General features: G+C 34.7%; 3 protein-coding genes and 2 long non-coding RNA genes across 7 annotated transcripts; 3 read left to right on the top strand and 2 right to left on the bottom strand.

The window, feature by feature from the left end:
* The first annotated feature begins 10 nt into the window (after positions 1-10).
* On the top strand, positions 11-890 carry LOC147840856 (uncharacterized). Of its 3 annotated transcripts, none has more exons than XR_015507750.2 (4): positions 11-76; positions 188-264; positions 422-471; positions 772-890. It is a non-coding gene; the product is annotated as an uncharacterized LOC147840856 (long non-coding RNA). The 3 variants fall into 3 exon arrangements; XR_015507751.2 differs by having other exon boundaries at positions 59-114; XR_015507749.2 differs by lacking the exon at positions 11-76 and having other exon boundaries at positions 131-264.
* A 2,385-nt stretch (positions 891-3,275) lies between these two features.
* zbtb3 (zinc finger and BTB domain containing 3) lies at positions 3,276-6,534 on the top strand. The gene is made up of 2 exons (XM_087281812.1): positions 3,276-3,635; positions 3,785-6,534. The coding sequence occupies exon 2, from the start codon at positions 3,792-3,794 to the stop codon at positions 5,436-5,438; it is 1,647 nt and encodes a 548-aa protein (XP_087137938.1). The 5' UTR covers positions 3,276-3,635; positions 3,785-3,791; the 3' UTR covers positions 5,439-6,534.
* Positions 6,535-8,169: 1,635 nt separating this feature from the next.
* rnaseh2c (ribonuclease H2, subunit C) lies at positions 8,170-13,397 on the bottom strand. Its single transcript, NM_001161377.1, is given in 5 exon segments — positions 8,170-9,096; positions 9,388-9,507; positions 9,593-9,705; positions 9,790-9,943; positions 13,108-13,397. Coding segments are annotated over 5 exon segments (414 nt in total). The 5' UTR covers positions 13,111-13,397; the 3' UTR covers positions 8,170-9,072.
* A 52-nt stretch (positions 13,398-13,449) lies between these two features.
* On the bottom strand, positions 13,450-15,128 carry LOC147840857 (uncharacterized). The gene is made up of 2 exons (XR_015507760.1): positions 14,200-15,128; positions 13,450-14,086 (listed from the first exon to the last, which is right to left on the bottom strand). It is a non-coding gene; the product is annotated as an uncharacterized LOC147840857 (long non-coding RNA).
* tyw2 (tRNA wybutosine-synthesizing protein 2) lies at positions 13,475-21,810 on the top strand. Its single transcript, NM_001077164.1, is given in 7 exon segments — positions 13,475-13,601; positions 14,546-14,714; positions 14,797-14,992; positions 15,392-15,542; positions 17,114-17,223; positions 17,301-17,458; positions 21,286-21,810. Coding segments are annotated over 7 exon segments (1,227 nt in total). The 5' UTR covers positions 13,475-13,548; the 3' UTR covers positions 21,676-21,810.
* Positions 21,811-23,706: the final 1,896 nt, after the last annotated feature.

Genomic DNA, 23,706 nt, shown 5'->3' on the forward strand with positions numbered 1-23,706 from the left:
CTATTTTGGTTGGTCTTTTGATGTTTTATTTAAAACCCACTCTTTTCTTTACTCAACAGGCTATTTTTACATGGAGGTAATCTTCTATTGATAATTTCTGGATTTTAATTATGTGTAAGTTGCATAAAACTCTATTGTTTAACCACTCACTGTTGTTTTCAAATTACTCGTGTAACTTGTCTTTCAGAATGTTTTCAGCTGTTGAATTCACCTCAGATCAGTGTTGCTGTAATTCCTGATCTATGGAAAGAAGAATTGGATGAGGTAAGAAGTATACTATTCTATTTACTATTAAATGTAGTTATGTTACCTAAAACAGCATGTCCATAATGTGGAAAATAGATCATGCTTATGAAAAAATACTTTATTATTTTGTACAGCTGTTATTGAAATGACACTAAGTTTAACATTCCATTTACAGCGAGCAACGCCACAACTACAGGGCCTGTTCTTTCTCTTCTCATAATTTAAGTAAGTATTGGGAGACTAACTCTGACTTCTGTTAACTCAAACCTGTTTTCCCTGTATCTCTAAATTTATTTAATTGTATGTAATTTTGGTATATGATATATTATGAAAACAATAAAATAAAGTATAGGCTACATAATTACTCTGGAGATTTTATATGTAATGAAATTACAATAAATGTCTGAAACTTCAATAACTTGCTAGTCATAGTCATTTCCTGTGTAGTGCTGTTGTGTCAAGCTCTGATCTGTCCTCTCTTGTTCACTGCCTATTTTGACTTGTGTCTGCTGTGGATCTCTGAAGCTGGATTATCTGTTGAATTTGTTTCTTCCTCTGACTGCTTTCTCCATACCAACAACTACGACTGGTCTTCAGCTGCGCTCCCGGTCTGCTGTATTCTCCAGTCCAGAGCTTCACTGCCCAGTGTTTGAATTTTAATTTATATATTTATTTATATATTTATTTACATTTTAATGATTTCTTGTTTACTTTTCTTGTTTGTTTACCCTTTAGTTTAATTATATATATATATATATATATATATATATATATATATATATATATATATATATATATATATATATATATATATATATATATATATATATATATATATAATCTAAACTTTATTTTATACTGTTTGCTTATAATTAGATACTGTATGTGTACTGTATGTATTAAATGTTGTGAAATATATAATAAAAAGTTTGATTATATTCATTTGTGTGGCATTTTTACACTTTAAAGTTTACACATGCAATTGTTAAATTAAATAGGAAAAATAAATGAATAATGTTTCATATTTAGCAATACTGGAAAAGAATTGCTGCTTATCCTGTATTCTAGGCAGTATTGATAAACTGCCACAAAAAAAAAAATAATACAAGTAGTAAGAACGCCGCCTCGCGGTTGCTGAATGTCGCACGACAACGTTGCTACAGCCTTCTCACGTCTTACATTTCTACGTTGTGACAATGTAGCGAGCACGTAAGAGACAACGTTGCCTTTAAAAAAATACAACGTTGTGCAGACATCGCTACAACGTATATGTGTTTGTTGGGTATTCCCTAGAAGAACAAAAACTCTTAAACGTTTAAAGCAGGTAAATTGTGAGTAAATGATGAGAGAGTTTTCACTTTTTGTATGAACTATTCCTATAAGGTCTTTATTTAAGAAATCATAGATAACAGCCTCGTATATGCACAGCTATTGTTTTTCAGCCCATGAACTTCCGGTGAAAGTTTTATGTGACTATTTTCAATTTCATAAGGTTTCTTTTACAGCATTGATGTTGTAATGTAATTATAACATATTTCGTTACATAGACATTTGGTTGTTAAAGCAAAAAAAAAAAAAAAAAAACTAAACAAAAGACCGTTTAAACGCAGGTGCTGTCAATTGCGGCAGGCTAGCGCAGAAATTCCATTGAAAATACTGGGGTAAAGTTAATTTCCATATTTTAAAGACATGTCACAGAAAAATATAATTGGATGCAGTGCTTCTTGTTTGGTCAGATACCCACTTTATGTATCTCAGCCAGGCAGTGATGATGGCTGTTTTTAAAGAAATCCAATCTTAGCCTTGAGGCTGGCAGACTGACATTTAGTGCTGGGCAAAAATAATCATGGTTAATCACATCTAAGATAAAAGTTTGTTTGACAAAATTTAAGATTGTGTGCTGTGTATATTTATTATGTGTATATAAATACAAACACATGCATATATTTAAGAAAAAAGTTATTTATGTTTGTATATTAATGTAAATATTTTTGTAACAAAATTGTTTTGTTTGTGTATGTGTCACATACAGGTAATAAATATATAATACAAATATATTATTAAAAAATGTATATTTTGAATGTGATTAATTAAAATAGCTATTGTAAAAGCAAACCTCTTCAGAGCACTTCTCCTTTTCCCCTTTTTATATTTACATAACTGCAACATAAACACACACACACATATTTTTTTTTTACATTTAATGTCAGAATTATTAGCCCCCTTTTGAATTTTGTTTTTCTTTTTTTATATTTTCCAGATTATGCTTAACAAAGCAGGGAAATTTTCCCAATATGTCTGATAATATTTTTTTCTTTTAAAATGCTTTTTAAAAAATTAAAAACGGCTTTCATTCTAGCCGAAATAAAACAAATAAGACTTTCTCCAGAAGAAAAAATATTATCAGACATACTGAACTTTCCCCTGCTCTGTTAAACATAATTTGAGAAATATTTAAAAAAGAGGGGCTAATAATTCAGACTTCAACTGTATATGTTAACTGAAAGGAAATACTAGTTTGTTTTGCTGTTAATTGAAAAATATTAATATATGATTATGAATTTATGTATGGTTTTAGACTTTTCTTAAGCAAAATAAAAGGCTAAATAGCTGAATTAATAATAATGTAAATAACATATGGTTTTACTGATGAGCAATATTATAATATTAATAGTAGGCATAACTATTTATGATTGTTATTGGTGGTGGTGGGTTGTTGTTTTCATTTTTGTTTTATAATTTCTCATACTGTAATTTTTATTTTTCTCGTATATGACCCCAACTTACAACAAAATATGTGCCAGATAAACTCACATTATTGTTATTATTATTAATAATAATAATAATAATATACATAGACATTATCGTTTCAAGCTTATCAGTGTCAATAAACAATAATATATATGTTTGATATGATAACTTTCTTGCCTGCAGTCATCCAAACCACAGCTTCTGCGTTCCTCCTCCTCGTCACGTGGCGGCAGTGCACGCTCGTGTGTACTTTCCGATCAAAACACACGTAGAAATGTGTGTTCGTGATGTATTGTCCTAAAGGCAAACATTCCCCTATCGCGTATACGTTTTAAAACTAGTCTTTAGGTATAGAAAATCAATATACCACTTGCTGCTCTCTTGGCTAATAGATATTTTAAGTATATTAGGCGCCGCTAATGATTTTTTATAACCGTTCCCATGTGGAGAATTCATGTGCAAACCATCGTAGAAAGATGTAACGTGAAGAAAACCCGGACATAATTGATTAGTTCGAGATTCAACTATACGCATTCACCGGTATGGATTTCTGAACTGTCACCAAGAGTGGATTAATAGATGATGGTTCATCCAAAAAGCAGATCTTGAAGTGGACTTTGTCAGCACTGGAGAATTCAGTAAGAAACATTTCAGCTGTAAAAGAATAGATGCTAATATTGTGATTTACGAGACATTTTGTTTATATACACACACAGCATAAGGGCTGTTTATAAGTAATACTTTATATCTTATGGGGTATGACATTAATGCATGCTGTGTTTTCTAGGTTGCCCATGAAAATGGAGTTTCCAGGACACAGTCAGCATCTCTTGGCAAGCTTGCGCTCTCAGCGTCTGCAAGGTTTCCTCTGTGACTGCATTGTGCAAGTCGGCTCAACTCATTTCAGAGCCCACCGTGCTGTACTGGCCACTTTCTCCCCTTTCTTCCATATGTTTTACTCGGATCAGTCAGTGGGGAACTCAACCACGGTCAACGGAGGACCACAGAGAGACACGGTGTGTATTAATGGAGACATCGTGACTCCTCAAGCCTTTGGGCTCCTGCTTGATTTCATGTATGAAGGGGTACTCCTTCAAGCAGCCCACCCGCCTCCAGAGGATGTGCTCGCCGCTGCCAGCTTTTTACATATGAATGACGTGGTGAGGGTTTGCAAGAGAAGACTGCAGGGTCGAGGGCTGGCTGAGGCCGACAGCACAAGAGTAGAAGTTGGTACAAATGAGTCCGCTAAACCTGGAGTACTCGACCACTCTCCTGGAGAAGACGCAGCTGGTGCGGAAAGAGATGGAGCACTGGCGCATTGTTCCCAGTCCAGCCAGCAGATATCACTTTTTATCGATGCCAAGAGTGCAACGCAAGCAGGAATGCCTAAAATGCTCACACACAGTGTGGAGAGTTCAGAAATGGCAGACACTACTCAACCAGGAATGGATTCACAACCAGCTGTTAGTAATTCTTCTTCCGGTCCATCCGCTTCACCAAAACCAGACAAGATTAGAATATCAGCACGGTCCACTAGCCTTGAGTCGGCTCTTTCAAGTCCTTGTAGTTCAACAGAACTGATTCAAACAGAAACACAACCGGTTGTAGCCACTGCCGCAGCTCTGAATAGGGTGGAAAACAACACCAAATCTGCTCCAGAACATGAACCCAGTGTCTTTATACACGCTCAAATGCTAAAAACCCAGAATAAGTATAGTGGAAATCCTGGCTCATCACAGCAAATCCAGAACTCGAATGAACAGAGAAATAAGAGCACTGCAAGAGTCATGCAAAATAGGTGTAAAAAACCTCCGACGTTAGTTGAGTACAGTGATGAAAACGGCAAAGTGAAGGTGGAGGCCATTGTGATTTCTGATGAGGAGTCTGATGATGCAGAAACTGTGGTCATGGATGACAGCCCAAGGATGAATGCAGATTTAGATCACACTGACGATTATGATGACAGTAACCACGATGTGGAGGAGCTCACTGATACTCAATTCATACCTGCACACCAGTTAATTCATCTTCCCCATCAAGAGCCCCTTTCTTTCCCTCCTTCACCGCAAGGCCCTAATAATTCCACGGCAGAATCCAGCAACTTCCCGTCATCCATTTTTCAGACTGGTTCCCAATCAGAACAGCAGGCCATGTACCTTGAGGATTTTCAGGACTCGCTTGGGAATTATGTGGACGATGTGCCTACTTGTAGCACTTGTGGAAAGACCTTTTCCTGCGCGTACACCTTGAGGAGACATGCCATTGTGCACACCAGGGAACGGCCGTATGAATGCAGCTACTGTTACCGGAGTTACACTCAGTCTGGAGACTTATACAGGCACATCAGAAAGGCACATGATCAAGGCCTGCCAGTCAAACGCAGCAGAGTCGAGTCAGACCCTCCATCTTCATCGCCACCTCCAAATCCTCCTCAGACATAGCTAATATTTCCTGTCCTGCAGAGTTTAGCTTTGAGTATAGATAACATTTGAACCAGCTAATCAAGGTTTTGGACTTAAAGGCAGATGTGGTAAAGCTAAACTCTGGATGAGCAGGATTGGACACAACTGCTCCTTCAGGAAATTACACATATACATCTAAAGGTTTTGGCAGATGTTATGAATTATCATGATATTTACCTAAATCATATCTCTGTGGCTCATGCCTTAAAAACGGTAAATGCATTGAAAAGGAAACCACTTGATTGCTTCCATGCAATCAACCAATTGAACTAAATTATTGCATTTTGTAAGTGGTTTTAGTTTTTCAGGTTCTTGAACCTTATGATGTTGCACAATCTGGTTTTACATTTCATCGCTAAAGCGAATGGTTTTAATGTAAAAAGGGGGAAAAGAAGTATCAGTGAATTATAACGGACCGTGAGTGGTCAAACAAAGCCTTTTTTAGCTCATAATTCACCCCGTACTGAAAATTCTGTAGTCATTTACTCACTCAAGTCATTTCCAAAAAGTGTTTCATATTATAAACAAAATATTATACAAAATAAATGTAAGTAAATTGACAATTAAATTGTGATTTTAATTTAACTTTTAATTCTAGAAAAACATGAATCAGTGGAAATAAAATCTCAATCATACATGCGAATAAAAGCCTGATCATTATAAAAAGCAATTCTGTCCCTTTTTAAAATTATTTTTAAATCTGTTGAAACATGCGAACGAGATGAATTAAACTTCTTTAGATTCCATAGAAATATCTTCATCTATTTTCCTATGATGAATACATTTCTTGAGGGTTTAAACTGGAATGACTTGAGGCTGAGGAAATGATGATAGCATTTTCATTTTAGAGTGAACAAAGCCTATTTATTTCATGGTGATGTTTTACAGTTTTGTTGTTTGTTTTTTATAAAGAATTATATCTGTTATACCAAGAATAAGCATTTCGATCCTTTAAAGCAGTTAACTGACTATCACTTATGGAAATGTTTTGCTGTGTATGTGTTTTGTGCTGTTTTGTGTGAGAGTGAAATCAATGCTTTTATTCGCCAGTGATGCATTAAATTTGTTCATCCAATTTGTTCACTCGTTGTTCGTCCAAAAATCTTACATGGAAAAAAAAATCCTTACTATCATGTGACAGATTGGAGTAATTTAGCTGTGAAATTAGGTACAAGACAGCTATTTCAAAGGGCACCTATGATGAAAATCATCTTTTGTAAACTGTTTGGACAACTGTGTGTACGTATAGTGTGTCCACAGTTATACTGGGATTGATAATAGACAATAGGGGTCCGTTCTTCGTACGTGGATTACTCAGTTAGCTGGATTTGGATGTTGACGATTTGACACGATCCAGGATCGTTTCGTTCTTCAAAGCTGATCCGAGAGTTGTTGTCATGGCAAGAGTTCTGCTAGGTCAAACCTGATCGGGAGCAGGTTCAATTTATATAAACAGGATTAGATCGGCTCAGTTCAAGCAAAGATAATACAGAAAGTATGTTCCGAATGCTGATATTTTCTTACAGTAGTAGTTATATACACTTGGGAAAATGGTACATATTTTTTAACTATATATATGAAGTTATAGTCATTAATAAAATTAAGTTATACATATTAATAAAACGTATGCAATCTGCACCCTCGAAATGAAAGTACAAAGACTGCCACCTGCTAGTGCAAAGAGAAAACTTATTGAAATGAACTTTTTAGATCGCTTTAGTACAAATTGTGCATAATAGAAATGCAGAATATTTGACTTTTTTTAAAAGAAATAATACATTTATGCAGTCATAAACATGTTTTGACAGTTAATATGTCAGTGATTTGATGCTTCACAAAAGTTGCAGACGCCTTTACCAATATGAAAATGCTTTTGTAAACAACCAGTTATTCTTTACACCGATTAAAAAACGGCTACTATAATAAAGAAAATCTTTTCTAAATGTGGAACTAAATACATTGATTTGGATTGAAATACATGATGAATACTCTTGACACATGAAAGAGTAAAGCCTGCAGCTCACAACAAATGTGGAAGGTTATTGCGTGTCATATTTAACAAGACGTTTACTGCTAATTTGATGTATTTTTGCTCACGTGGATAATTGAATATTAATCAGATGATGTCATTATGCTGCTGTGCCGTCAGCCAATCGTTGCATTGCTGATCATGATTTCGAGGATCGATAGATCTGTCCTTCACAACACACGCAGCGATCTCAGATCAGTTTATCCAGACATTCTAATCTGATTCGTGAACTTGTTTGAAGAACCAAATTAGCGAGAGATCAGTTATCAAGATTAAAAGATCCAGGATCTGCCAAATCATCTTAGATCATTTAAGCGAGGTACGAAGAACGGACCCTAGGTCTCAATGTTTTGAATCTCTTAACATTAAAATAAGATCTAAATCCGTCCCATTTTGAGGCCGACCGCAATGTGACGTAGGAGTGTGGTTTCCCCGCCCACCGAATTGATTGACAGCTGCTTATTAACATGTGTCCGTAGTAATATGTCATATCAACAAGTCAGGACATGTGCAAAGCAACTGGGATTAAAGATCGTCATCAAGAATGAGTTTTACAAGTTTAAAAGTTTTTCAAACAGTGCATGTTTGTAATGAATTACAGCAATTTTACCTTATCTTTAATTTATCACCACAGCTGCTTGTTAGTATAATTATAAAAGAAGACGCTTCAATCTCGGTTTGTGGATGTTAAATCAGGTTTATTTTGTACATTAACATAACAGATATCCATATAGCGGTGGATATTAACGTTTATATCCTGTCACATTTGCCATGCAAAAGCAGTGTATAGTAAAGCGTGCGTTCTCTATGTATATCTGTGTGCGTGAACTTTATAACAACATTGTGTGTGATACATTGAAAGGCTCAAAAAAACTGCACCCAATACATCAAAAAATCATTGGGAAAGTTTTCACTATAGAATTTCTCACAAATGTTATGTGAGATCTGCTTCCTTCATGTCTGTCACTGTGCTGTTTATCTGACACAGTCGTGGGGAAGATTAAGGCACACTCTGACAGGCCTGGTGGGTGGAGAACGGTGGGTGGAGGGAACCAGCATTAAAGGCACAGGCCACAAAAACAGCTTCATAGTGTTCAGAGCAGAACATTTGAATATTCCGAAAGGGATAATAAATAATCTGATTGGTGTTTTGAGCTGAAACACATTCTGGAGACACGAAAGACTTATCTTAAATCTAGAAAAAGGGGTCAAATAGGTGCCCTCTACTGATATTTCACAATATTACAATCTTTACTGTATTTAAATCAAACAAATGTAACCTTGGTGAACACGAGACTTGTTTCAAAAAACATAACTGCAATCTTTTATCACTAATGAATATCAAATCAAAATGTATTGTTACTATTAAATAATGAGCAGCTACATGGCAAAAGTAAGAGTTTGCACAAGGGAAAACAATAAAACAACACTTTAATAGATTGTTAGATTGTGACATTCATGGTAAGTGTGGTAAAAATGGTGGTCTTCCAGCAAAAGATTATTTTAACATTTGTTTTACTGTAACCGTGTACTTGGAGGGGAAGGGGGGGGGGGTAGATCTCCATAATAAAACAGCATCCGTTATCAGTCATCCACTGGTCCATGTATCTGCAGGAAGAGGTATTGATTTAAGTTAATGCAGGTGCCCAAACTCAGAGGGCCGGTGTCCTGCAAAGTTTAGTTCCAAACCCAGTTAGACACACCTGAACCATTTAATCAAGCTCTTTCTAGGTATCAAGCAGGTGTGTTGAAGAAAGTAAACTATTCAGGACACCAACCCTTCAGGACCAAGTTTGAGCATCCCTGCTTTAGAGAATTTGAATTGGCAGAAAATGTGTTTATTACATTATTATCTGCTGTGTTAATGACAATAAATAAGTGCTTCAGAAAGTAACTCACCGCCTCTGCTAACTCTGGCCATGCCATCGCCATCACAACTCCGTCATCAGATGTGGGAGGCGTCTCCAAATTCCAGTATGTGAAATGATGAAACACTGAAGAAACTTTTACTACTCTGTCCTGGAAACAATTGTTAGAAATCATTAAAGATGTGTTTCCTAGAAAGTAGACATCTAACATTTAAACATGTTTGATTTGCAGGCACCTCTTGATCAGATGCCGGCTTCTGGACCTCTTTCAGCACCACTCCTGTGTATCCTTGTGGGCATTGCAACTCCTGACCCTTCAGCCCTCGGCCTCTGAATGATACTGTGGTTTCTGCCAAACACAATGTTATCTTTATCGGGTGGAGTGCTAAAACTTGAGTTGTAGTCTCGAGGTGTGTGCTGGTGTTTGACTAACCATGTTTGCGTTCCTTCACTGTGGGATTAAAGAACTTGAAGACTTCGGCGGGTCCGTCATGCTCTACTTCACAAGGTAACAGGTGGATCTGTGGTTTGTCAGCTTGTTTGATGGAATCACGTCGGATGGATGTCACACAACTATTTGCCGTCATCTAGTAAAACAAACTTGTTATTAGGATTTCAAGTATTTTATGCGAGAGTGATACCAGGCAGTCCACATGTGGCTTTGTGCACTTATGAACATGTTTTGTTGTTATAATGGTTCAAGTTAATTGAAGTAAAGTTGGTTTTATAGACCATTTTGAGGCATGTAAACAAAAACAATGGTCCTGTTTCCTGCTTTACATTTTTAATTTCTATAGCTTCGAGAATCCAAAAAGAGCCACATATTGATAATGTCATGATAGCTGTTTTACATTAAGGTATGATTGAATTGCCTCTTGTTACAGTGATGAAATAGTCTGAAAACCAGCAGGAAATATTCATGAGCCAATGACATCACTACATTGAAATGGTCAATACACATCAGGGCTCAACAATAAGGACTGCCCGGTGGCCCAGGGCCGCCGTGAGAGACACTTGGGACAGTAGACCGGATCATTAATGGCCCGATTGGGACAGTGCTGCCTTGTCACTAATATTTAATTTGTCTGTGACTATTTGTCAATTGCATGCATTTTAAGTTTGTGCTTTTAAATCTTTAAATGCTACCTTCTCTGTAATGTCGTAAACAACATATTGCTTTCCGATTCGTCTTATCGGATTGATTTGACCATGCTATTTTTTTTTTGTAACCTGGTAACAACCAATACAGCGTAGAAACAGCAACATAGCGGCAACATCAAATTAAAAGGCTAAACGAAAATGTCTGTCTCTAACGTGTTGGAAGTAGACATTTACATGGAAATAACACGACAAAATAATAATGAAGTGATGTTATGCATAGTTTGCCATCACTTTGACATGTCAGCCACCTTTTTTTTTTAATAATTTCAAACTGCAATAAAATGCCTCCACATTTTCCATACTGCTCTTTTTGTTTGCATAACACTTATATTTACAATTGTTTTTTAAGTATTGAAATTCTAGATTTACAGACTTTATTTTTGACACATTGTTTAAAATATGTGGTTAAAAATAGCTATTAACTTCCCTTTTTTTTGGTGGGGCCAGTGAAAATTTTGGCAGGGCAAGTAAAAATCTAAACCACTTGCCCGATCAGACCAGTAGAAAAAATCCTTAGCGTTGAACCCTGCACATTCTGACTTTCTCCTTAATAATTTCAGAAAATTAGCCTTTGCAATTTATAAATAGTGAAATTATATTAGCAGCCCACGATCAAAGTACAACATCAGTCCATAAAATAGTGCTAATGTTGTTTTGTAGTTGCACTTACATGAGATTTTAAACCGAATATTCAAAGTCTCATGGTAAACAAAATAGGGACCGTGTCAGAAGTTGACATTGAACCAATGTGCGGAAATAAAACCTACTTTACCTCAATTTCAAGTTTCAATATATGTGCTATAAATTGATATACACATTTGTTGTATTTTGGCTTTGACATTAGTGCTTAATTTACACAAAAGCCTATGCAAAGCTGTTCAATGGCAGATTGCATTTTAACAATGTGCCAAGACTAACAAAATCCAAACCTTTTGTCTAAATGTTTTACAGAGAGCAGTTTAAAATAAGACACGAAGGCCAGGTGAACAATCATTAAGTATTAAAATAAATATATACAGTTCAGTTATTGAAAGCTATTATAAAGTTAAACTTAAGAGTGATACTGTGTTTCAAACAATAAAATCTACTCTGAAAAAGCTACTTATATCAACAACAAGAATGTTAAAAGTGTAATATAGTATGGCAACAGAATTTTTTCATCTAGAACAAATGCAGTGATATATACATTTTAGTGCTCTGTAATTAATCAAACGGCAATCGAAATCAACATTCAGAATCTATAATGGATCAAATTCTTGATCCATGTCAATTTTTTTAATTACTTTTCTTACCGCATGTGGAGTTTCGTGACCACGCTCTGTTAAGGCTGATTTATACTACTGTGTCGAGTACACAGGTATGGTCTGGCGCAGCCTTCGTGCAGTTGAATACCTGCGCACCTTTAAAAAATGAAACTGCACGTTTGCACTACATTGACAATGATTGGAAGCTTTGCCAGATTTGCCCTGAGATGGCTTATTCTCCTTTACAAAAAAAAATTATTATTTACATTAAAATATTTGTTTACAAAAGATTGAAGAATAGTGCTGTTTAAAATGTTATTCGCGATATATTCCAGTTATTTGATTTAGAAGAGATGCTGCTAAATTTCTACTTTAATATGAAAAACATTTTAAATCATTTATTTTGTTTCTAAAAGTTATTTATTGCAGACGGGGTGGCGCAGTAGGTAGTGCTGTCGCCTCGCAGCAAGAAGGTTGCTGGTTCGAGCCTCGTTTGGGTCAGTTGGCATTTCTGTGTGCTAAAATTGTATGGGTGTTTCTCAGTGATGTTTTGCAGCTGGAAGGGCATCCGCTGCGTAAAACATATGCTGGATATGTTGGCTGTTTATTCCGCTGTGGTGACCCCAGAATAATAAAGGGACTAAGCCGAAAAGAAAATGAAAGAATAAATTAAGTTATTTACTTACACTTTTATAGGAAAAAGTGACTCTTGGTTTTATGCAATGTATGTTTTCAATTTCAGTTGTTCAGCGATGATGTTCACCTTTCATTCAAAAATCTCACATTTGTAATATGTGAGCATATTTACTGTACATACCTTGTCGGTAAACTGAGGGCATTACATTTTAATAATTAACCTGTCATTTTTTTAACACCTTTTTTCCAGCTTTTCTTTTTTGCTTGTTTTATTATACAACAAAATCACGTTCTTTAACAAAAATTAAACGAGTAAAGACATTAAATTACAATAAAGGAACCAAGGAGAGGGTACGAAATAATAAAATTGCATACAATCATTTTTCCAATTGTAGTTATTAACAAGAGTTATTAAATGCACTTCTACAACAGAAAATACATGTATACAAACATTATTTTTATACTTGTAAATCACTTTTCTACACATATTAATGTCTTTTTCCTAGCACAGTAAAGAGAGGCTGCTTCTGGCACAATTAGATTTGTGTATGTGAAACTTACAAAGTAAGTTCATTATAAAGCCATCATTTTTTAAAGGGTGACCTTGACCATAATTATCCAAAACCACGTGTTTATAAGATAAGAAAATGTTCAAAAGATATTATGAGCAATAAAACCTTCAACATTAATACAAAGCAGCGATATCTTACCATGCTCGTCGTTTTAACACTGTTTATAAGTGTCACATGGGTCAGCTGCGTTTACTTTGATTGGACGCGATGCATTTCTTCGTCAACACGTTGTTCCTTTTCGCGGTAAAATCCAAGGCCTTCTGCCACCTACCGTTTCGTAGTAGGTGTAGAGTTGATAATGACAGTGGTTTTTCATAAATATTATTAACCGGACGTTTATAAAAACAAAGAGCGACATATACACAAGCAATGATGTAATAACGTGGTAAATATTTGGTCACAGCTCAGTGTTTACAAGCGCCCTGCAAGTGCAACAGTCATTATAGTCCCACTAGGAACTGGGAAGGACTAGGAACTACATTTCTCTATGGCGAACGTGTTTTGCTCATGCCTTCACTATTCGATAGCATCTATAATGTTAGTTAAGTTAGATAAGTGATTCCACTATCTGTAGGGAAAATGGATGTAGTTCCGTGTTTAAAAGTGCCGCAGCGTCACGCACAAATCCACAGGTAGGCAGACAGCAAACTGTTGTTTTGCGTTGCATGTTTATGTAAGCAACATGTTAGTATCATGTTCTTGCGTTATAATATTCAACCTATATTTGAAATAAACTTGATGTGTTGTTATTTTTCTGTAAGCCTTTCATGTCGATATTTAAAAGGTAATATTGATATTTGAAATTCTGAAGAGACAATATCAGTAGTTTATGGGACACCACCAGCCCCTGAAAATAATAACATAAATACAGTGAATAAAAAGTATTTCATCACACAAAATTACTAGAATGGCCTGATGGTGGATTTCTGTGAGTTGTTCTGTAAAGGAATATGCCATTCATTTGGTTCTCAGATTTGTTTTCTTTACAGTACAGCTGTAATAGTTCTGTTATGATTAAAACTGTTATTTAGAAATAGGATATAGCACATTTAAGTTGTTTTCATTCACATTGATTAATTAAAAACTTGATATTATGAAAAAAATCCTCAAATAAACACTATTTAACCCCCCCCCCCCCCCCCCCCCCCCGTAACATTTACATCAAATTTAATACAAAATGCGGCCAATTAGGGCTATGAATTGAGATTATTTGATGGAGGAGAAGCTGACAGTGATCAAGGATGCGTTCTGTTATTGAATTGTATGATTTTATGCTTGTTTTTGTATGATTTTTTGAAGACGAAAAGCTTATATTAGGCTCTGTCACCTTTTTTATTGTGAAAACTTACCTTTTTAAGTGAAAATATACATTTCTGGTAAAATGTCCTTCATAAAGTAAAACAAAAATGAAAACTTACTCAAAACGCACACCTTTTAATGGAAAATCCCCCCCCCCCCCCCCCCCAAAAAAAAAAAAAAAAATGCGAACTTTCTTCCTGTGCTCTATATATTTTTACAATTGTCTGTGTTTATTTTAACAGCTTATTGTTGTATTAATGTGTTTACTGCTTTTCAGAAAATACTTAGAGTCACAAGGTGTTCTGGACCGCAGGTACGGTGCAGAGAAACACTCAGATGGCACTGTAACACTTCCGGTTGTAGCATCTGCTTTGCCACAGCTTGATCTGGTGGCACTAAAGGAACATGTCGCACATGACAGCTTTTGTGAAATTGTTGATATCCAGGTAAACATAAACAATAAACTGATATTTGCACCCAAATCACTGAACATCTGAACTGCAAAATAAAATATCTGCATTTTTTTAGGCTCAGTTGTCAAAGAAGAGCAAAGTTAAGTCAGTCCATATGAAGCTTGTAGAGGCCGCACGGTCCTTTCTGCTTTCTAAAGGGAAAGAATGGAGTGAAGATCTAGGGAGAGACATTCCTGGCCGATGGCAGTGTCATGGAGATCTTGTGCTGTTTACTGAAGGCTGCTTCTCCAATGCAGTATGGAAAGAAATTGGTGTGTGATATTAAATCCCAAACCCACTATAGTTTCAGCGTTGTGTTCATATCCACTGCACATATACATTTGTAATTATGTTCATATCTTTTTGCATACCTTTGATTATTAATAGCAGCCTGTACATATATTCATCTATTGTAAATCTCTGTTCATAGTTAATATAACCTTGATGTAATATTTATAGTACATTCATCTGTTAATATCACCATAGTTTTTCTGTGCACTTTATACCTATATTCTACACTTGCTGCTATTGCACTCCTGGTTAGACCTAAACTGCATGTGTAATGACAATAAAGTTTAATCTAATATATAATAATAGTAATAATCTATGTCCTCTGTTAAAATTGATCTACTATGTCTGATTGCATGCACAATATATTTTGTTTGTTTTAGGGTCTGAATTCTGGACTGCAGTTGCGCTGACGCTCGGAGTTAAACGTATTGCACAAATTAAAAAGATTTCCCAGGATGGTTATCGAACACCTATAGTGACGATGCTTTTAGGTGACAGCAGCCATGTAACACACATTGATAACCACATTAGGTAACTAATATTTTGTCTTGTTATTTAAAATATGCATCTCAACATATATTAACCCTTATAAAAAAAATTTTGTAAGAGAAAAAAAGCATAATTTTTGGCATAATTAACTACAATTATTTTTCATTCATTCACATTTTCCCCCTGTTTTTAATGTTTTGTGTTGGATCATTTTGGAACAGGGCGAATGTCAAGTATCTATAGATGTCTGAAAATATTTGTGCAAAATTATCTATTAAGCATTAGTGATCTCAAAAGTAACTTCCCCATATCTCACACACTTCTGGGATTGAATTTTGTTAAAAACATTAATACTGTATACTGTATATGCCTTTTGACAAACATTTGAAGCCATGAACACATCTTTATCTGAAAGAGATTCTTTATGCAAGTGAAAATTGTAGTTGAAAAAAATAGAAATGTAAAGTATCTATAAATAATATTAGAAAATTAGAAAATATATTAGTAATGTTAGTATTTTATATTAGATAATAGAAGTATTATTGATCTCTAAAGTAACTTTGCCAAATCTCACACACTTTTAAGAGTGAATTTGGATTTTGAAAAACGTGAATACTGTGTCCATCAACAATGCCTTCTGACAAACATTTGAAATCGTGAACACATCACTTTTTTATCTGAAAGGTATTCTTAATGCAAGTAAAATTGTTTATTTTGTTTAAAATCAGGCAAAAATGTTGTTTGTCTTGAATCAGTCATTTCAAATGTGTTGTTAATGGTGGTAGTTTTCAGATTATACATTTATTTTAAAATGTGTTATATTATAAAGTTGATATAATAATGTGAGAAATATACATTTTATCCAACAATAAATTCAGATTTCTATATAGAAGCCAACAGTATATACATTTTTAATATTTCTATGTTCTAGTTTATTATTTAAAGCAAAAAACTTAAGAAAAATCTGAAAATAATACAACTTTAATTACGTTAGCCCGTTTTTCACATTCAATTATTATTAAGAAGCTTCGTGTCAGATAAAGTATAGTTTTAATTTATATATAGTTATGACATGATTCATCAGTCCCTGATTACAAATATACTGTACACACTGCAATAAATTGGTTTTCTTACTTAGATTTTTTTGTCTTCTTTCTAATCTAAATATCTAAAAATTCTTATATCAAGAAGCATTTTCTTGGCAAACAAAACATATGGTCTGGTTTTCAGAAATAATATGCCAAAATTAAGTGAGTTTTTATATAAAACAAGCAGAATAATCTGCCAATGGGGTAAGCAAAAAAATCTTGTTTTTCCTTTTGACATAAGATTATTTTTCTTACCCCATTGACAGATTATTTTGCTTGTTTTAAGGAAAAAACTCACTTAATATTAGCATATTATTTCTGAAAACAAGACAATATGTTTTGATTATCTAAAAAATTGTTCTTGATTTAAGAATTTTTAGATATTTATACTAGAAACGAGGAAAAAAAACGAAGTAAGAAAACCATTTTTTGAAGTGCAGTCGAATGCAGATTTTGAATGCATTATAAGGATAAAATTAATATTAACATAAATGATTCTTTCTTTCTGTCTGACTGAAATTTTAGGTATGAGTTTGACGTCACCAAGTGCATGTTCTCCTCTGGAAATATCACAGAGAAGCTCAGAATAGCCTCGTTTGACTGCAGTGGAGAGACAGTGATTGACTTGTATGCAGGTAAAAGTTACTGCACTGGTGAAAAGCAGGAGTTTTACAAGACAAATGGTATGATCATACTGTGCTCTGCTTTTCAGGGATTGGCTATTTCACTCTTCCATATCTGGTACATGCCAATGCTGCTCATGTACATGCCTGTGAATGGAATCCAGATGCAGTAGCGGCTCTTCAAAGAAACCTGGAGATCAACGGTGTGTCAAACCGCTGCACTGTCCATCAAGGAGACAACAGACAGGTGAAAACATCTTGCACACTCAGACACGAGTGCTGAATGTCAGTATTTCTTTCTTGACACAAATATATGTTGCAATGTGGCATTTAACAATTGTTGAGCAAACAAATGACTGTCATACATTTTTATCATGATTTACAGAAGATAATCCCACAATATCACGCCATTCTGTGTAACTATAATTGATATTAGGGCTGCACGATATTGGAAAAATCAAACAATGCGATATTATGTTTTACTGCAATAGATGTTGCGATATGAAAACAACTTCACCACATAACTTGAAAATCTCAAGATGATTCTGTTGGGGAGTGAATCATGCATACAATATAAAAACTATCTATGATCATAGATAAAAACAATAGAGAAAAATACCATGAAATAAACTGTGTTTTTACCATTTTAATAGAGTCTAGCGGCATTCAGTAATTCAATAATCACGTGTGAAAATACTGCATAGTCTTCATTAAATAAATAATTCACAAATAAAATCATAATTAAAGTTACAAATGGTACAATTTCTTATGCCTGAATGCTTTTCAATCTACACAGTCACAGGCCTCAAAGACACATGCAAATAATAAACTCTAATCCAGATTCAACATTGCACATGCTGCGATGTGACTATTGCGAATGATCATGTAGGGTCCAGCCAGTTGGTCCAATGACGGTATCCACTGGTGGATGAAGGTTCACTGCATGTTCGGTCATTCCAGTGCACAATGTTGATTTATATTAAACTTAACTCATATCTGGCTCCAATTTTAGTATGAGACGGTTTAGAATATTAATATATTTATTCTCGTTTTATCTGACTCCAATTATAAAACATTGATAAGATTATTTTGTTTCCTTTCACATTATTTTAGATTATGATTGAATATTCTTTTGATTTGTTATTATACCTTATTCTCATTTACTCAGATTCCGATAGCATCTCGAGTCTTGCACCGGCCGGGTATAAAATCTCTTAATACAAGCTTGTCAGTCTTGGTCATTAAACAGAGGCGATTAACCACTCTCCTAAAAAGGCAGAACCCTACTTACTCAATTTAGGAGATTTTTATGTGGTCCCCATAGATCTGTTATCTACTTAATCAAGACAAAGTATTTTAATAATAATCGCGCAGGATTATACTATTGTAGATGAAGGCCTAAATATCCACATTTAAAGTAGTTTCAACAATATCTTGTTGTTCTAAATAGTTGGCCTTTTACAGTCCAAGTATACATGAATAAATGCCAATTTGTTAGTCGGATCTCTACCAACATTGTATAGCGTGCCACGCTGCTCCGTCTAACATGTTTTAGTCCGTTACTAACCTGTACAGTGGATTGTAGTGCTATGGACAACAACATTTATCAGTGATAATAACACGAGGTTTGAATAATTCAAAACATAATTTATTAGTCAGGTAAATGTATTATGACAAATTCAATCAGTCAATTCATAAACGATCAATACAAAACATCAAATTATCAAAGATAAATCCAAGATTAAAAGATGCATTCCTGACTTTTTACATAACGTGTAAATTTTACATAACGTGGAGCCTAGGCTCCATGTTATGGGCTGATCTGGGTAGGCAGAATCGCCCTGAATGTTTCGCGGACCTTACCTTAAATAATCCAAGAATTCCCTCAAGGAAGGGGGTGTGAACAAAAGGCATTCACAAATTGTTGGAAAGTCACACCCTTCACAGTGGTTCAAAAGATGCCTGAAGTTATATATTTATTGTTCTGATTATGTCTATTTCTGAGAGAATGAGACCATTGTACCAATCGCACTGAGACATTTCAAATGATAACAAACATGATAGTTAAAGTCAGTTTGGTTAATTCTAGAACATTCAAACGTTGAAATGACCATATGTGTGAGTTGGGGGGATGAAGCTGAGTTTCAGCATACTCAGATGCAAATGCAGCAGGAACTGGTTTTTCCCGCATTCCCCCTTGCTGGGTTGTGAAGTTACCAGTCTCTGTTTTCAGCTCATGTTTTGAATTGTCAAAGATATCAGAATATTTGCAATATTTCAATTCTTACAATCACATTGCGGTATCGATGCCAAAACGATATATTGTGCAGCCCTAATTGATATACCAGAAATGTTTGCCAGACATGATTACAGAAATGACATATTAAAAGACTTTAAATAAAGTCTGCATGAAATCTATTTACATGTCTATTTTGCAAGCGCACATTGTTAGTCTTAAAGGTGCAGTATGTAAGATTGACTGCATACTATTCTGTGGTTTTGAATGGCTGCTATTGGTGTTTCATCTTGTGCAGATAGCCAAATAGCTTGTCACTGGAACGTAACCTGCTCAGCTCAAGTTTAAATATCTATTATTTATTTTTTTTGCTTATAAAATTGCACCTTATGTGGATATTTAGAACTGTGAATTTGAGTCTCATTTTGGAGGTTGCTACAGTGCTTCCTCTGGAAGTCATGTTTTCGGCAGCAGCTGCATACATTGATGCAGCCTTCATGACTGAAATGAAATACAGCGGGTTTTCCACCAGGGCAACCCAGGGTGATGATATATAGTTGGGTATACTGGCAGTGGGCTGGATAGACATTCAGACACTGAATGCACATTTTTAAAGGAGAGTAATTGATGACTTCAGCATTGTTTTTTAGATTTAAAAAAAATGTAAAATGTGCAGTTATTCCATGTAAGTTAATCCACTGAAAAAAAACTGTCTATTTTGATCATCTTTAATCAAAATCTATCTATTTGCTTCATGCAGTCTTTAACGATCACATTACAGCCCCATAATACCAATTAATTGTCATGTTATATTGTTATACCTCACAACCATCCTTTAAAAAAAATATATTTTTTACCTATTTGTCAGTTTTTGCTCGTTTAAAATATGATGCAATTTAGTATAAATATTTATTAATTTATACATGTTTAATAAATACTGTTACACTGATTAACGATAAAACATTATTTGACCCATTATTTTTTTTTACTAAATTTACAAAAGTCTGTAAAATTTAAACGTTTTACTTGCATTTTAATCTGCTGTCTGTGTATAAAATTGCTTATTTAAATGTAATTTGATGCCGACACCAAAACATTATTTTTTATCTTTGACCCAGAGATTATTTTTCTCATTGTGTGAAGTTTATTTATAATTTCAAGAGGATCACTTGCTTATGTCCTACGATTGATTCACCAATCAGATGATTTTTAATACACTATAAATAACCAGAGTTTCTTATCTCTGTATCTTCGTCTTGAATAATCAGCCCCTCACCCACCCTTACTCCCCCTTCTTTATTGATTGGGTGACACGGCTGTCCAATGATTAACACTGTTGCCTCACAGCAAAGATGTCTCTGGTTGAAGTCCTCACTGAACCAGTCCACATTTCTGTGCAGAGTTTGCTCATTCTCCCTGTGGTCACGTGGATTTTCTCCAGGTTCTCTGGTTTCCTCCCACAGTCCAAAAAACATGCAGCCTAAGTAAAGTGAACATATCAAATTGGCACCATAGTCTATCTCCTAGCAAGCCATATATCTCTACATAGCCATCCCTATATCTGTCATTAGCCAGAAATAAGTCAGGGTAGTTCATCGAACAGGGTAGTTCATCGTAAGTCACCTTACTTGCCCTGCTAATGGTAGGGAGCCCAGGGCTTGAGGATCTTATAAGCTTAGGGCTCTCTCCCGGGACAGCGTGCCAACAACATGTTTATTACCAATCATCAGCTAAATGTGAACTCCTGAAAACAACAGTGTCTGAATGTGCAAGTAAAACAAATTCAGTTCTTCACACATGATCATTTGAATAAACAAAGTTTTTCCTATCTTATTTAGCTTTCTTTAAGTGATCTTGCTGACCGAGTGAATTTAGGCCTCATCCCAAGTTCAGAAGAGGGTTGGCCAGTGGCGTGTCGACTGCTGAAGAGAAGCACTGGCGGAATAATGCATATTCATCAAAACGTCACTACACCTTTTCACCATGAACCATCTGAACTCAATTTATCTGTTGAAGGCTCTTCTGTGGAGGTATCTCCTCTGAGGATCCAGAAAGATATGCAAGTGTGGACTGCCTGGGCTTCAGAGACTGCCAAACGCATCTGTACACTGTTGTTAGACATCACCGGAAGTGAATGGAAGACAAATATTAGACACATAGAACATGTTAAGACTTACGCACCACATATCAGTCATGTAGTTTTGGACTTGGAGTGTAAACCGCTCTGATTAATGCACTCATTCATATAGAAAGTTGTTTTAATTACACTGTGAGACTTTTTTAAATGTGTGTACATGTTTGAGATGCAAAATAAATGTAATTTTTTAAAATGGTTTTTTATTAAAAAAAAAAAAAGAATTATGTAATCTGCTTGTTGTGTTGGTTTATGTGATGATTAGCTCACTTAATATTTAATGACAGATTTGGTCTAACATTAACATCATATAAGAAGTGGCTAGGGCTGGGCAATTAATTCAAAAGTAACCTTGCAGGCACATGTGATGTCTGGTCAAGTAGGATGGTGAACCCTTTCCTGAGTCTTGCTTTGCACTATGATAATAATTGCATATTCTCCATTACCAAAAATATTTGTTTACAGAAGATGCAAGAAACGTACTGTTTAAAATATTATTTACAGGATATACAAGAGTTAATTTATTTAGAAAAGGTACTTTTTAAACTGACATTGTTTTCCAAAAGTGCAAGTTTTTTTCTTTCCATTTTTTATAAAACAAAAAACAAACAAACGTAAACTCTGAAAACTGAACTACACTGTTTCAATTTACTATGATCTTCTATGTGAAGCTGCTTTGACACAATCTACATTGTAAAAGTGCTATACAAATAAAGGTGATTTGAATTGAATAAGAAAAACATGACGGTTAGTTGTATGCAATGTGTGTTTTAATTTCAGTTGATATTTAAAAAAATAATCCTACATAGTACATAGTGTGTTTCCTCTATTATTTTAAAATCAAGTAATGCACCCTTCATTCAGAAATCTCTCACTTGTAATATGTGAGCATATTTATTGTACAAAACCAGTGAACTGTCAGTGAACTATGAAGACAATTAAATAAAATAATTGTTCATTAATTTTAATCGAGTTAAAATGTTTAGTTAAACAGGATTTTGATTTTAGGCCAAATTGCCCAGCCCTATAAGTGGCCATCAATAATTATTTTCATGGTATTCTTCCATTCATTCATTCATTCATTCATTCATTCATTCATTCATGCATTCATCCATTTTCTTTTTGGCTTAGACCCTTTATTAATCAGGGGTCGCCACAGTGGAATGAACCGCCAACTTATCCAGCATATGTTTTACACAGTGGATGCCCTTCCAGTTGCAACTCATCACTGGGAAACACCCATACGCACTCATTCACACACATACACTATGGACAATTTAGCTTAGCCAATTCTTTTTATTGTCTATTAGTTACATTTTGGTCTGGAAATGTTGATTTTTTTAAAGCATTTTTACATTAAAATTAGCTGTATTTGTTCATTGTATCGGAAATGTTTTGTAAGATTCTTACTTTAAATTTTTGGACGTTATTGTGTACATTTTCTACCATGGAACATTGCCATGTAATTAAAACATTACATCATTTCACCCAGAAGTTATTCTTTCTTTCTTTCATTCTTTCTTTCTTTCTTTCTTTCTTTCTTTCTTTCTTTCTTTCTTTCTTTCTTTCTTAATCTATGTTTTTAGTAAGTAATTCTGTCCACATTAAATTAAATTTACAAGTGCCATTTTGAGGGATGTAAACAAAAACAATAGTCCCAACGAATTTCCTGTTTTACTTGTTTAATTTCTATAGAATCCGAAAAGAGTCACATTTTAATAAAAAATGTTGTGAAATCTGTGTTATGAGTGAATCGCCTCTTGCCACAGTTTTGAAATAGCTTGATAATAAGAAGGAAATGTTCATGGGCCTTTACAAACCATGAATATTAAATATTAGTAAAGTTACAGTTTTAAATAACATTTTCTGTGATAGATGAAAATTATATCATACAGCGGTCACTGTAAAGCAACATTCAGACATCTACGTATTAAAATAATTTGTAGATATATTCCACAATATGTGAATTATTTAGTTTGAATGTCTTTTATATATTTTTTGATTGCACACAAGTTAAAAACCTCGCTCATGAGGAATCGCTCACATCTGCAGCGCGCATCGTCGTGAACGCGCACCTGTTGCACGGTGTTCAGTCTATGGTTCAGCGTCTGACGCGCGGAACTGC

The sequence above is a fragment of the Danio rerio genome, chromosome 14, assembly GCF_052040795.2.
Source record: "Danio rerio strain M-AB ecotype USA chromosome 14, GRCz13ab, whole genome shotgun sequence".
Lineage (NCBI taxonomy): Eukaryota > Metazoa > Chordata > Actinopteri > Cypriniformes > Danionidae > Danio > Danio rerio.

Excerpts from the sequence above, each read along its gene's own strand:
- zbtb3 (XM_087281812.1), top strand. The coding sequence starts at position 3,792 with ATGAAAATGGAGTTTCCAGGACACAGTCAGCATCTCTTGGCAAGCTTG.